The sequence below is a fragment of the Kluyveromyces lactis genome, assembly GCF_000002515.2.
Source record: "Kluyveromyces lactis strain NRRL Y-1140 chromosome E complete sequence".
Classification (NCBI taxonomy): Eukaryota; Fungi; Ascomycota; class Saccharomycetes; order Saccharomycetales; family Saccharomycetaceae; genus Kluyveromyces; species Kluyveromyces lactis.
The window spans coordinates 974862-988743 of NC_006041.1; the positions used below are offsets into that span (position 1 = coordinate 974862).

The 13882-nt window shown below is 40.8% G+C and overlaps 8 protein-coding genes across 8 annotated transcripts; 3 read left to right on the forward strand and 5 right to left on the reverse strand.

The window, feature by feature from the left end:
• Positions 1-212: 212 nt before the first annotated feature.
• PPA2 (inorganic diphosphatase PPA2) lies at positions 213-1106 on the reverse strand (the record flags this gene model as incomplete). Its single annotated transcript, XM_454449.1, has 1 exon — positions 213-1106. One exon carries the CDS (start codon positions 1104-1106, stop codon positions 213-215), a length of 894 nt encoding a protein of 297 aa, XP_454449.1.
• Positions 1107-1322: 216 nt separating this feature from the next.
• On the reverse strand, positions 1323-4049 carry RSN1 (Rsn1p; the record flags this gene model as incomplete). The annotated part of the gene is made up of 1 exon (XM_454450.1): positions 1323-4049. The coding sequence occupies one exon, from the start codon at positions 4047-4049 to the stop codon at positions 1323-1325; it is 2727 nt and encodes a 908-aa protein (XP_454450.1).
• Positions 4050-4798: 749 nt separating this feature from the next.
• KLLA0_E11133g (HAD domain phosphoesterase family swiss army knife RNA repair protein) lies at positions 4799-6181 on the forward strand (the record flags this gene model as incomplete). Its single annotated transcript, XM_454451.1, has 1 exon — positions 4799-6181. One exon carries the CDS (start codon positions 4799-4801, stop codon positions 6179-6181), a length of 1383 nt encoding a protein of 460 aa, XP_454451.1.
• Positions 6182-6530: 349 nt separating this feature from the next.
• KLLA0_E11155g (HAD domain phosphoesterase family swiss army knife RNA repair protein) lies at positions 6531-7835 on the forward strand (the record flags this gene model as incomplete). The annotated part of the gene is made up of 1 exon (XM_454452.1): positions 6531-7835. One exon carries the CDS (start codon positions 6531-6533, stop codon positions 7833-7835), a length of 1305 nt encoding a protein of 434 aa, XP_454452.1.
• Positions 7836-8807: 972 nt separating this feature from the next.
• Positions 8808-10289, forward strand: CAC2 (Cac2p; the record flags this gene model as incomplete). Its single annotated transcript, XM_454453.1, has 1 exon — positions 8808-10289. The coding sequence occupies one exon, from the start codon at positions 8808-8810 to the stop codon at positions 10287-10289; it is 1482 nt and encodes a 493-aa protein (XP_454453.1).
• A 371-nt stretch (positions 10290-10660) lies between these two features.
• On the reverse strand, positions 10661-11317 carry CUE1 (Cue1p; the record flags this gene model as incomplete). The annotated part of the gene is made up of 1 exon (XM_454454.1): positions 10661-11317. One exon carries the CDS (start codon positions 11315-11317, stop codon positions 10661-10663), a length of 657 nt encoding a protein of 218 aa, XP_454454.1.
• Positions 11318-11761: 444 nt separating this feature from the next.
• Positions 11762-12262, reverse strand: SAP30 (Sap30p; the record flags this gene model as incomplete). The annotated part of the gene is made up of 1 exon (XM_454455.1): positions 11762-12262. The coding sequence occupies one exon, from the start codon at positions 12260-12262 to the stop codon at positions 11762-11764; it is 501 nt and encodes a 166-aa protein (XP_454455.1).
• A 227-nt stretch (positions 12263-12489) lies between these two features.
• Positions 12490-13464, reverse strand: KLLA0_E11243g (putative endodeoxyribonuclease; the record flags this gene model as incomplete). The annotated part of the gene is made up of 1 exon (XM_454456.1): positions 12490-13464. One exon carries the CDS (start codon positions 13462-13464, stop codon positions 12490-12492), a length of 975 nt encoding a protein of 324 aa, XP_454456.1.
• Between the last annotated feature and the right edge of the window lie 418 nt (positions 13465-13882).

Sequence of the window (13882 nt, forward strand, 5' to 3'; positions counted from 1 at the left end):
GTGAATCTGTACCACTGTCTCATCGTCTTAATTGTTAGATCGAATAGTTTCATTAAATATAGTTTTGTTTACATTAAAATTTTGCACTACATATGAGAGAGGGTAACATCAAAATATTGGACATGTATATCATAAAGGCATAATAAGAGGAGATGAGCTGTGCCAGGTTAACCTAACCGAAGAAGCTTACTGACCACTGACTGCTTTTAAGTTCATACATAGTACCATTTGTCCACTTCTTGTGGGATTGGTGTGTCATTTTGTTGATTAGGTTCAACTCTTATGTGAGTTCCCGCTCTGACAATGGAGGGAATCTCGGCCTCTGATCCATCTGCTTTAATTTCTCCCCTAACTAGAGCATTCCAGGCTTCGTGACATTCTTGTACCGTAGAAAGTGTAGATGCTTGGTCCTGGTACTCACCTTCGAATGCAAACACATTAGGTTGTTTCCCAGCAGGAATCTTGTAATCTCTGAACCATGTTCTAGTTGCATCCAAGAGACCAGGCATAACAGTGTCTACATCTGCCAACTTGTTCAATTTTATAGCAATGGGATCTTCAATGTCGATACAAATGACTTTCCAATCGAGTTCTCCATCGTCAATGAGGGCTAATGACCCTAGAAGCTTTACTTTTTTGATATCTCCCATTTTGGCGATGCTGGAACCAATTTCACAACAGTCCAATGGGTCATTATCACCCTTGAAACCGGGCAATACTTCAATAAGTGGCTGTTCCCATGTCTGTGGGATAGCCCCATAGTTATGAATGTATCCATGGTAAGGGAAAATGTTATTGACAAATCGTGGCTTGCCTTTCTTTATGTCCTGTGTGATGGGGTTAAATGGTTCGGTCTTACTGATTTCAAACTTCCCATTACTCCAACGTGGAACCTCTACGATCATGTTACATGTTTTGGCATCAACATCTAAGTCTAATGGCACATCGTGGAAATAGGACCCAATTTCACCGTTTGGCAGCTGCAAGTACTGTTTAAAAGACGATGAGTATTTGCTTCCAACCAAAACGTTGTGGTAGTTTCTAGCATGTAAATGGTTGCCAATCAACCTCAAATGTTGCGAAGCCCTTCTCATATCTCTAGACATCAATTCCCACACAGCAACTATGGAATGAATCCTTTCTGTGGGATACCCAGACTCGACTGGACCACGATTCCTTAGTGTTTGGTTGTAATTCGGTAAGCTTGAAATTTAATAGACAAATTATTATTTAATCAGTGATTAGTGGAAATATTACAAAAAGATAAATTAAAAGCTTACACAACATGGTAAGAGAAAATGGCTTAGATTGGATCTTGACGATTATTCCTCTCTCTGAAGATTATCTTCATCTTGTTCGTCAAACGGATTAGATACAACTTGCATTTGAGAATCATTGTAAGAAGGTGGAGCAGTTTCCCACTCAATAGAGCCAGATTCTGTGAAACGAGCACCTTCATCAGAAATTTCAACGACACCAGCTAAATCAGCAATCTGAACTGTAGAGAATCCATATGGATCACGAGGAATCCATAGGAATGGACATTTAGCTGAGACTGTTGGGAAATCGTATGCATGCTTGATTTCTTTTTCATCGGTTATTTCTGTTGGATCTGGTAGATTGTAGATCTCGGGCAATCTTGTTTTCACAGCCTTGTAAGAATAGTAGATGTGAGGGAGTAAGAACCTTTTCCAGAATGGAGCTGGTGGCACTGGAGTCATGTCACCGTCTGCTAGCAATGGAACTGTGTTCAAAGTGTTTTCATTATCGGTATCAAAGACACCAGTTTGGATTTCGTAAGTGTTGTCACTCAGAATGGATGTAGTTCTTTGGTCGAATTGTGACGAGGAACGAGGATGGTACTTCTTGATTTGGAATGGTGGCAATTCCTTGATTTCATCCTTTTCTGGTTCAACGAAATCTCTGATGTAAGATGGTGTGTTTGATTTACCATCCAATGCCTTCATTGTATCAACAGGTTCAAAGGCCATTAAATGGTCAAATGCTGAATTGAAGTTTAGATGAACGAAAACAGTGACACCTAGACAAATGGCTTGTAGCACGATTGGACCCCAACCTTTACCAACAACAAAGAGACCCAACAAACAAATTTGTCCCAAGTACAAACCGACCATTGTTTGGAACAAAGCCCTTGGGTAATGGATTCCACGGGAATCTGGAGATTCCTGGAACACATACGTCAAATTGTAAAGGTAAGCAACGTATAATAGGAAGAATGCAACACATGCAAACAGCAAGATCAATGGAGAGATGATCGCGTAGGAGAAAGTGATAACAGCCAAGTTAGTGTAAACAGGGAATGTAGTACCCCACGCCATTGAGGATAGTGAAGTGAATCTAGCGTACTTTTTTCTTGCAGTAGAATCAAGGAACATCCCCAACACGAAGAACAAGATCAAAGGCACGATTTGCAGCAAGGCACCTGATGAGATGGATAAACCTTGTAGAATGATGTAACCGACGTAGAAATTGGAACTCTTAGGTAAATTCTCAGCCAACAAGTTCATCGCGGAAGTTGGCTCTTCGACGATGGCAGTAACAGTAGAAGTAGCAGAGGAGGCCAACGTGGTAACTAAGAACACTTGGATAACTTGGAATGCGAAATAAGCTTGTTGAGTGAAATATTCAACATGCTGGTAAGAAGGTGCGCCAGCGATTAAGGCCATCTTTCTAATGAAGATAGGCAACAGCATCATTAACACGGCCAACGCGATGGTTGGAGCCAAACTGGTTATGATACCAAGCAATTGATCTGGCATGTTGTAGATAAATTTCAACCATGGTAATTTGTTAGTCAAGTAGGTGATATTGGAGACCATACCGACAAATGCAACGGGGAAAGCCCACAAGATGACCAAGGCAACAATGGCAGCAATACTACCGAATTTTCTAACCAATCTTTCCAACCAGAACATTCTCAAGTTGAACCATTGAACGTCTGTAGGCGAGATACCGACGTACGCTGGAGTCAATGACAATGGTGAATGGTGACTAACCATTTGGACCGCTTTCTGAGCATCGTACTGAGTATTGAATTCGACAAAGACGGAATTCATTGGTTTTTCTTCCATATGTTTGTTTTGCAACTCTTGAATCTTTGCATTTAGTTCAGGCAACTTCTCCTTTGCATAGTTGATAGTATCCACTTTCTTACCAATAACAGGTTTCAACCTATGAGAAGGTCTTTTCTTCTCTGGCACGTATTGAGTAATATCGTTAGCAATCTTACTTGGATCGGCACCACCTTTCTTCTTCTTTTCCTTGCTAATGGCTTTAACTGCCATCTTCAAGTAAGAGGTCTCAGCAGCTTCCAACTTGAGAGCCAAAGCATCTCTCTCTTTAACCAATTTACTCAATTGCTTCGCACTTCTAGCGATCCAAATGTTCTTAGTATGTTCAAACAACTTGGCGAATTCAGTTTCAGACAAGTACTGATCCGGAACAGATTGGAACAACACGGTCCTTGAGGATAACTTCTTAGCGTAACGTGGAGATGCAAGGATACTGTGTCTCAACGAGTTGTAAAGGGTCAATTCCCTATAGATGACGAACAAGAACCCCCAATAGAATATCCAGCCACAAAACACGTGACCGTAATATCTTCCCTTCTCCGTAACGTTGGAGTAAGCCAACATATCGAAACCTTTCTTAGCAACACCATTGACTGCGTTGATAGGGAGCAACACGGGGAACATATACAGCATTGAAAAACCACAGTAAGCAGAAATAATGAAAAGGTATCTGATAAAGAAATACCCATCGAGCCCGGCTTGTTGAATGATAAAATTATCCGATTTCTTCAACAAAGGAACAATCCATTGCCAAATACCACTGGGCAAAGGCTGAGGCTTTTTCTCATCATTAATCAAATCAAAGGATGACTTAGGTTGGTAGATACGCTTGATCTTGAGTCTTAAAAGGATAAAAGAGATGAAAAACACAGCGAAAACAACAATGTTAAACACCAAAGACGTCACAACTTGGGACGTCGAGGTGTTCCTCGTATCATCATCATCAGAGGAAGCCATTGTGCTCGTGTTTGTTCCTTAGATCCTGGGAACAGAGCAAGATCGTGCACGTATAATACAATACACTAATACCAATGACGAACCTAAACGTATCTTAGATCTGAATCAAAAAAACTTTTCACAAATCAGGCTTATATAAGGTCATTTGGTACTTGATAATTAGTATCTAATTATTATGTGAATAATGAAACTAGAGGCAGAGAAACACGGAAAGAGCTAGGGCGAGAGAAAGAAAGAAAAGTGTGTTCGCCAGAACAACGCACAGAAAGGATACACATTTCACGGTACTATATTCCACGTTAAGATTCCGTGCTGATTTCAGAACCTAAAACAGAAACTTGTTCGAGCCTTTTTACTTTTCGGCCAGAGAACAAAGCACAGACCAGGCCGGTTGTCTGTATGAAACAATTTTTCACTGTGATGAGGTGAAAAAGAAAAAGAATACAGTGCGATACGGAATCTCTAGTCGGGTTCTCGAGGCTGCTTTCGCGGCCCTAAACATTCTGGGTGTACGTTATCATCAGTGCGATGCGGATAGTGCGAAGGGCAGTGCAACGGAACTGGCCAGTGCTTTTGGTAGTCAATATCCGGGTAACAATCATGAAATAAATTCAATCTCATCTCTCTTTTGAAGAAATGATTCAGTAGTACTTCGGTGTAGATATGACACAAGTGTGGTGTTAATTGGTGTGGTCTGGTACCGTAGGTACCAGACCTTAGTTGCAAGGTCAAGTTTCTCCAATTTTTTGATGCAAGGTGCCAATTGGAAAGAGCATGAGGTGCTTCAGAGGTGGTCTTCTGTGAAATTGGCACAGTTCCCGCAGTGTAAGAATTCTGAAGTGACAAAGATCCATATCTATGATTTCGATCAAACGTTATTTGTTTCGCCGCTGCCGAACCCTGTTTTGTACCCGCCATCGACAATTAACCATTTGAGGTATCCTAATTCTTTGGCTAATGGAGGTTGGTTCATGAATAGCGATATTCTTGAGTATTCGGTTCTATGTAGGAAGGGTAAAGATTCAGGGAAATGGAATTTAACAGTGGCAGAATTGGTGTCTATGTCCATTGCTGATGAGAACACGTTATGTATCCTGCTTACAGGACGCTCGGAGGCTCAGTTCACGAGGGTTATCGAGGAAGCGATGAAACAGTTTCAAGAGGATTTTGAATTGTCCCGTGGGTTTGATGCTGTTTGCTTGAAAAAGGAACAGATGACGACAGCAAGTTATAAGACTTCGCTTATTGTATCGTTGTTGGACTTTTACAGTAACGTGAACCAGATATCTATATACGATGACCGGGAAAGACATTGCAAGATGTTCCGCGAGTTCCTGAAGAACTATGCGGAGACAGTTCGGCCCGCGTTGATACCCTCTGTAGTGATCGTACCGGCGATCTTTTACTATCTCCCATCAGATGTGGAGATAGAGCTAGTTCACAACATGGTCGCTGACAGCAATAAAATTGTGCAATCCATCAATGAGAGGAAGAAGCACCAGAAGCACCAAAAGAAGAAATCTTTCAATAAGTCTGGTGTTTCTAACGGCAATTTTAACATTTTCCACCTTCACAACTCTGCGATGCACTCGTCTTACGCGCTGGACGTCGAGACGACGATAAGATTGCAAGAAAAAGCGATACACTTCCTTAAGAGTTTCGAAGACCTCGATGCAGACGCTATCCCCGAATCGTTAGATTGGTTCCTTTACCCGTATATCCCAATAAGCCTTCACGAATCAGTTGCCAAAGTGAGTGTCAATGATATAGCTGAATTGTTGCATGAAGATGGGAATGTAAGAGATGCCAACTCCCTTGCTTCAAATATCCAAAAAGGTCACCAATACCACCAAAGATCTTGGCAAATTAAGGACTTTGTATATGTTGCTCATGGAAACGTTATTGGATTCCGTGTTGAACCAGCAGATACTGTGTCAGAGGTGCCTGCGTCATCATATTACACGTATCTGCTTCTCGCGGGCCCGAAAAGCATTTCGTTTTATACTTCTCAAGAAATGCACAACTTGAGAAATGCATTCCATCATTACTTTGTTATAGATTCGAAAGACCAGGAGGTCTTCACTACGTATTTGGGAGTATATCACAACTTTAGATTGAAGAGTGCCAGATAAATGTCGTAATAGAATCGAATTATCTACATTATATTTAGTTTCTCGACTTGGTGAAAAAGGAACTGAACATCTAGGAATGACAAAGCTGCTAATCTTCGTTTGCATGGCCTCTGGGGTTGTTCTCTCTTATTTGCTTGTATATTTATTTGTATCACTCTTAGATCTGTGTGTGCCTAACTCTTCAAATAGTCGAAAAGAAATGTACAACTTTTGTCTGTTTAGAACTATATACATCACAATGATATAAGCTGATCTGCAATAAATAGATCAAATAAAGTAGCTACATCTCCTATTTATTGGTGTTGAGAGGTGCTATAGGATACCCAAACCAACTAAAACAAGAAAGAGTATGGAACACAGTGTTTTATTCGAGTGGAATAGTGTTGATTCTGCTTTACACGTTCCGGCGTTACCACGCGGTGGGATTCACAAAATATGCATCTACGATTTCGATAATACGCTATTTAAATCACCAGCACCAAACCCACACTTGTATTCAGCAGAGTTATATTCGTCACTGTTGAGCCCGCATGTGTTCAGTAACGGTGGATGGTGGTCAGAGCCAAGGTTCTTGGAGATTTTGGTTGACGAATGGATAAAGGGTTCTGTCGATGACTCAGCATTTTGGAATAAAGACATCGTAGACTCCGCTAGAAGGTCCTGGGACGATAGGGATAACGGTACGTTGACGATACTAATGACAGGAAGAAAGCAGCTGTTGTTCAGCCCTCTTTTTGAAAAGTTACTAAAACATCCCGTGTTCGGCCGGGAATTATTGTTCCATTCTGCTTTCCTTAAGAGAGCTGGTTACCCAACCACGATGAAGTATAAGATCGCATGCCTGCGTTCTGTGATGGATTTCTACAAGGAAGTGAATGAGATTGTGATATATGATGATAGGAAACAGCAACTTGAAGGGTTCGAACTTTTCTTTGAGGACTACAAGAGGGAAACTTCTCGTAATTTCAATCATACATTAATTGCGGTAAAACCGGTGATAAATTATTTACCTCCAGGAAAGGAGATTGGTACCGTTGCAAAGATATTTAACGAACACAACAAGGATGTTCGTTCGAAGTTGGAAGGTCTTGAAATGGTTCATGGCCCAATTTGTTCATTAGGGTTCCAAATGGACAATCTTACCTTGGATGAAGATTCGAATACCGTTCGGTATTTGCTGGATTGCCGAGAAACACACAAGATCCGTCAACTGGTTACTCAAATGTCGCAAGACACCAATCAAGCGTATCCGTTCTCACTTCCGATCATAGTACCATTAGGTTCGTTACCTGGGTCCCAAGTGGAAATGTTCCAAAATCACAACTCCGTGACACCAGAAGCGTCTACAGAAGATTTTAGGAAACTGATTGGTGATGCTACATGCTTCTGTCCCAACAAAGTCATAGACTGGTCCATCCGTGAAGCAATCTCTTTGGAATCATCAAGATTGGCATTTTCCGTCGGCTCGACCCAACAACCGGGAACCCATATATTGTTCACTTCGGACTACTCAGATGAAGATATGCAAAGTGTGATGGACCACATCAACAACAGGGGGTCTCTTGCTGAAATAAACCACTCACTACCCAGTTTCTCAGCAATAGCTATTCCAAAATACCATTATCTGGCAAAGACAGCATGCGACGTTGAATAAGTACTAGAAACAAGACGTCAGACACTAGATCTGGTTAACGACAAGGACAAAAAGAACAAGAACATACATACAAACATAAACCCAAGGCTATAATAAATAATTTTAAACTAAATATAAAATTGTGGGGAACTTCATTTGTATTCCAATCCAAAGGGTATAGAACTGGTTCTCACGAACAGATCTATCATAAATTGAAATAATTGTAAACAAAGACTCCAAGAGGATGTTCCTTGTATTTCAAAGGACCCTCAGATGCACATTTCATTGGTGCACACCCGAAGTACCACACCTCTCCAGTTAGCAGTTCATTTAAGCACAATAACGGCTCCAGTAGTCTATTGAAAGAAAAGTTTACTGGGAATTTGACTGATGCGCTGAGTAAAATTCTCCTGAATCTCAACGCATTGGTATCTGCTGATACCACTACAAACTTCCCAAGTATAAAATGTTGCAATAGATGCAACAGTTGATCTGATCTGATCTGTGAGTACAGTTTCAGACAGCTCGAGCCTGAGTTATGACTAAAGTAATGGTGACAGATCTGAAAATTTTTTCAAACTGACTGAATTTATATTGAAAAAAACTGTTATTTCAGTCTACTATAGGGCTATTATATTGAAAAAAAGAGAAAAGACAGGCGGAAGGGGGTTGTATGTCGTGTTCACTACCTTTATTCAGTGTTGGAATATTTCTAATGGCATAAGGTTCCCATCATGCAATGTATATATTCATTTAAATATCCAATTTGCTGCTGTATCGCTGATATTCTTTCCTTAAGAAATCGAATTCCTCAGTAAAAGACGATACACGTAAACAATCTGGAAAAAAAAAGAATATCAGGCATTGAAGGGAAAGGTAACGTTGATCTAAAGAGTTATAACGAAATTTGTTAACGCACTAGTAGAGTAATTCTGAGCTCATAAGATAGGACTAGTTCAATTTATCTCAGTTCGAGTAGAGAAAGTGGAAAAAATGGTACAATCCGAGAGTTTACAGATATATTGGCATGACTCTCATCCGATATACTCGTTATGTTTTCAACCCTTATCAGAGACTAACCAGAACACTAGACGGTTGTTCACTTCGGGAGGTGACAATAAAATCAGGGTCTGGCAATTGAATGAGAGCGAAAATGATGGGAAGATAGAGACAATTGATTTTCTTTCGTCGTTGACGCAGCACGAACAAGCTGTCAACGTTTGTCGATTCAATAAGCAAGGTGACACGTTAGCCACGGCGGGAGACGATGGGTTATTGTTACTATGGAAGAAGAACGAGACTATGGTAAAGGAATTTGGTGTAGATGATGATGAATTCCAAGATTTTAAGGAATCGTGGGCTGTATGGAAGCGATTAAGGTCAGGGTCAGCCTCGAATGCCGAGATTTATGATATTTCATGGAACCCTCAGGGAACGTGCATAGCTATTGCATCTTTGGATAACACCGTACGAGTGTTCAATGTGGATCAGGGAAAAGTGGTAGGACATATAACGGAGCATAATCATTACGTGCAAGGGATTGTATGGGACCCTCAGGGAGAATTTATCGTATCGCAATCTGCAGACAGATCATTGGCGATTTGTAAGATGATTTATGAGGACAACGAAGTAAAGGGCTTACAATTAGTGAATAAAATATTAAAATCAGAACTACCAAGGAGGAAAAATCCTGGTGAAAAAGAACTCGATTTTGATAAGTCGAAGGTGACTTTCTTATTCCATAACGAAACCCTTCCGTCATTTTTCAGAAGGCTGTCCATGTCACCATGCGGCAGTCTCTTATGTGTACCAGCTGGGGTCTTCAGAAATGATGAACAAACGGATGCCTCAAATAATAACCCAGAGTACGCGAATGCCGTATATATTTACACAAGGGCTTCTCTAACTTCAAATTCAAACAAACCCGTGTTTTCACTACCCTTTCTACAAAAACCGGCATTAGTGGTCAAGTTTAATCCTATCATGTACGAAACCGCGTCTGAATGGGTGAAAGCACCTTATACACTGGTATTCGCTGTAGCAACTACGAATGAAGTGCTGGTGTACGACACACAAAATACCAGTCCTATAGCGATCGCAGGAAATTTGCATTATACCCCCATAACAGATCTTGCGTGGAGCCAAGACGGAACATTACTAATGATATCAAGCACAGACGGGTTCTGCTCATATATTCACTTCACAGACAATGATTTTGGCACACCTTTGAAAGATCAATCTATACCAATCTTGACGAAGGAACTCGAATCACAATCGCAATCACAATCACAACCAGAATCATCACAAAAGGCTAGTATCGTAAATCTTAGTACCGGTGCCGCCGAAACTCCAAACCCTTCACCAGCTAAAAGATCGATCTCGCAGCTTGTCTCAGAAGCTGCAACCACAGTTGGAAAGGAGAAGCTCAAACGCAGGGTTCAACCTACTCTCGTCACATCAGATCAACCTAAATAGAACTAGATTAGTTTATAGAGAGGGAGATGGCGGAATAACACGTGACTTTGAACTGTTCTCTACGCAATAATTACTGTGTATAGTAGTAAGTAATAATCGCCGAGTTAAGATTCGAGACACCAGCCGATTGCCTTATTGCCAAGCCCGTGACAAGAATCAGGGTGTTGGCAGTTCTAGGAGGTAGAAACAGAAAGGTCTGGGAAACAATATAGAAACAAAATAGGAAATGCAAAAAAATGGTTAGTCACGTGATCAACATTTCTCTCTGGAAAGACATCTAGCTGTAAAGGACACACTCTAGCATGTAATTGAGAATGGATTTCATTTACTGGTATATGTACGATTTATAGATATCTACACAATTGTACCTATCATTTCAGTAGAGACTGTAGGTATTCACTGTTTTCCACCTTTAGTTCCATACTCTTTCTTGCCTGCCATACCATTAATCTCTTTCTTTCTTCTATGGAAAGATCGTTGGGATTCAAGTTTGAAAGATCTTCTTGTGGATCCACGTTGAATTTTTTTAGCAGATTGTCAGCTTTAATGTTGGATCTTTTCCGTGGATCTGTAGATGTGCTATTGTTGTTTGTATTGTTTCCTGTAGTTACAGAGCTTCCGGTCGATTGATTTTGACCATTGGAAGAATTGCCACCTGTTTCAGATTCTGGGACGTAATCTGGTGGGAATGGCATATCTCTACCCGAGAGATATCTTTCTACAGTAGTTTCAACTGATCCGGTTTGTTCCAAGTCGTATCTGATCTGTTCTGGATGTAGATGTGGAGCCAAGGATTGTACCACTTCGATCATATCATCGTTGACTCTACGACGAATACGCCTTCTAGTCTGTCTTGAAGCGGCATTACTTGACGCGGCGGTACCTGAAGCCGTGGCAGAGTCTGATTGCGAAGAAAAACCATTGATTTGGATGGATGGATGTTGTTCGTTATTGCTCAAAAACCATTTCACAGCAATATAACCGGCAATAGCCAAAATGATAAATAATGTGAAACTTTGATCCGCCATGATTAAAGTTTTAATTCAGATACTCTATCTAACACAATAATTTCTGTCTGCTCTCAATATATTGCTGTGATATTAATTATTCTGGAGACAGGAAAACACAGTATGCCTGGTTATGGAGCAAATACTTGTCTTGTTACAGTTTTTACTTGTGAATGATAATTAATATCATTCATTTCTTATTAAAGAGAAAAATTGTGTAAACGACCTGTAAAGGAAAAAAATGTTAAAGAGCAGAAGGACGTGTGTACAGCTTGCTGTGCAATCTGTCCTTTTCACTGCAGTGCATATAATCAGCGTATAGAACGCTAGTTCCAAATAGATTTCCGTTGATATCCTTGATTATTACGTTCTATATTATTCATATATGTTACAAATAGATGAAGCCATTAGGCTGATGTCGAATTACATGCCCAAGATGGAAGTGAGCTATGCAACACCACCGCTTCATCCCTTAAACTCCATTCTGAACTTCTTTTTCTGATTTTGTACTTTGTAAATAAACTGAGGAAGGCATTCCGCTTCTCGAACGGTATAGTTATCGAAGTGTTCCCTGACACCTTTCGCAAGCTCCTGCTTCGTAACCCTTGCATCTGGTACATTTTTCTGGTTTCGTTTCGCCGAGTAAGTATGTTTCCCAATCCTTGATCCTAGAAGGTACCCTTGTATTGATAGATTATCTGGAGATTTCAATTGGAACCTATCCTTATACCGCCTTAAAAATTCATCGGAGTATTGTTCGAAATCCATCGGATTTGGGAGCGGCTCATTCTTCGGATGATTGTTATGTATATGTTTCTTGTTCAAGTCCTTCAAGTATTGCTGTTGAGCACTCGAGAGTCTTTGTTTCACACTGGTCCTGGTCGATGCACCTGAAGTTGCATTGTTCGATGATTTGCCCTTAGATTCGGACTCTGAATTTGAGTTATTGTGTCCCCTTGGTGCCATGTCGTGTAAGATCCTTGTGACTGTACAGCACCCACTCTATTTGACACCTGAGATGGTATGGAGCAGTACATGGTAATGCCCTTTACCACCTGGACAAATGTTCAAAAAGATCAAAATTTTGTACTTAAGACACTTTTTTTTCTTAGATAAGTGGGAATAACTTGGAATTAGATATAGAGGATGACTACATTAAACAAAGAACATACATGCAGTCCCTGCGTCTCATCTCATTTACGTAAGAATCTATTGAAGTTTTGTAATACCGTGTCCATCGCCTTAGTCCTGGAAATGCCGTGAGCTCTTGAAATGGCGTCAAGAACGGAATCTAGCATCTGTCGTTGCTCTTGCGACGACACTGAATCCACAGAACAATCTGTCTCTGTCAAAATACACTGCAAGGGCAAACTCTTCAACAGCTCAGCACCAGAATCCCAGTCTTTCAAGTTGATCCAACACGAAACGCTAAAGAAAAGCCGTTCATGTGGGAAATTCGCCAGCCATAGCCGCACCGTATCCAATGTCCCAGTAAACGAGTGCAAACATATGTTCACCTCGCTATCCAATAATATTCTCTTGCAAATATCAAAAGTAGTACCTTGACATTTCACAGAATGGATCGAAACCGGCAACCCCCTTCCCTTTGCAACTTTTAATAACGTTTCAAATACCTGGATCTGATGTGCAAACTCTACCCTTACATTGCTTAAACTACTTCTTTCCAACGATGTCCCATTATTGCTCACGAGAAAGCCATTCTGAGGCAACCGAAAAACCTTGTCCAATCCGATCTCGCCAATACAACCCACACGAGAAACCCGCTCATCTGACAAGTAACTTGACAAATCTACTGGATCCGGCAATTGCTCTACCAATTCCATCAACTGTACCTCGTCTTTACATTTAAGACAATTCCTATAATGCCCTACCTTAGAAAGCGACCTATCTAACTGATATAAATGGCAATACCAGGGATGCACACCAAGACTAACATTGATTCCGGGACCTTCATCATCCAGTTGTTTCATTAGCAGCAGGGGCTCCAGTAATTCCCAGTCGTACACATTCGTGCTCATGACACACCGTTGGACATCACTTGCCGTTCCGGCAAGGGCCAGGTCCAAATTGCTTCTGATCTTATCGCATCCTACAGCATCCACCATAGTAGACACATGGCAATGTGCATCGACAAGACATGGAACCATTCTTGCCCCACAAAACCAAGCCCAATTACCACTCACCTGATAGCAGACTGGAACCCTAATTCCATAGCAATTGCCTTAATTGTCCCAATTCACCAATATGTTCCAAAGGTATACTTTTTGAATCACCTGGGACTCTTTCTATCGGAAAATCATGGAAATTGAGTTGCCGGAAAAACTATTGTTTTGGGGGCTCCCACAACCCCGTTTTCGGGCTGCCCCCAAAAAAAATTCCCAGATTTGCCTTTAAACATGTTTTCAACATCGGATTTCGCAAAGACTGAACCTTAAAAAGCAGACCAACTTATGTCCTGTCTATATTTGTATATAAAGATGTGGAAATCAAGTGGTGTGTTTGGGTTAGCTACTCCTTTTTATCATATATTCATCCTTTTATTTATCTTCTGATACTAAGTTCTTA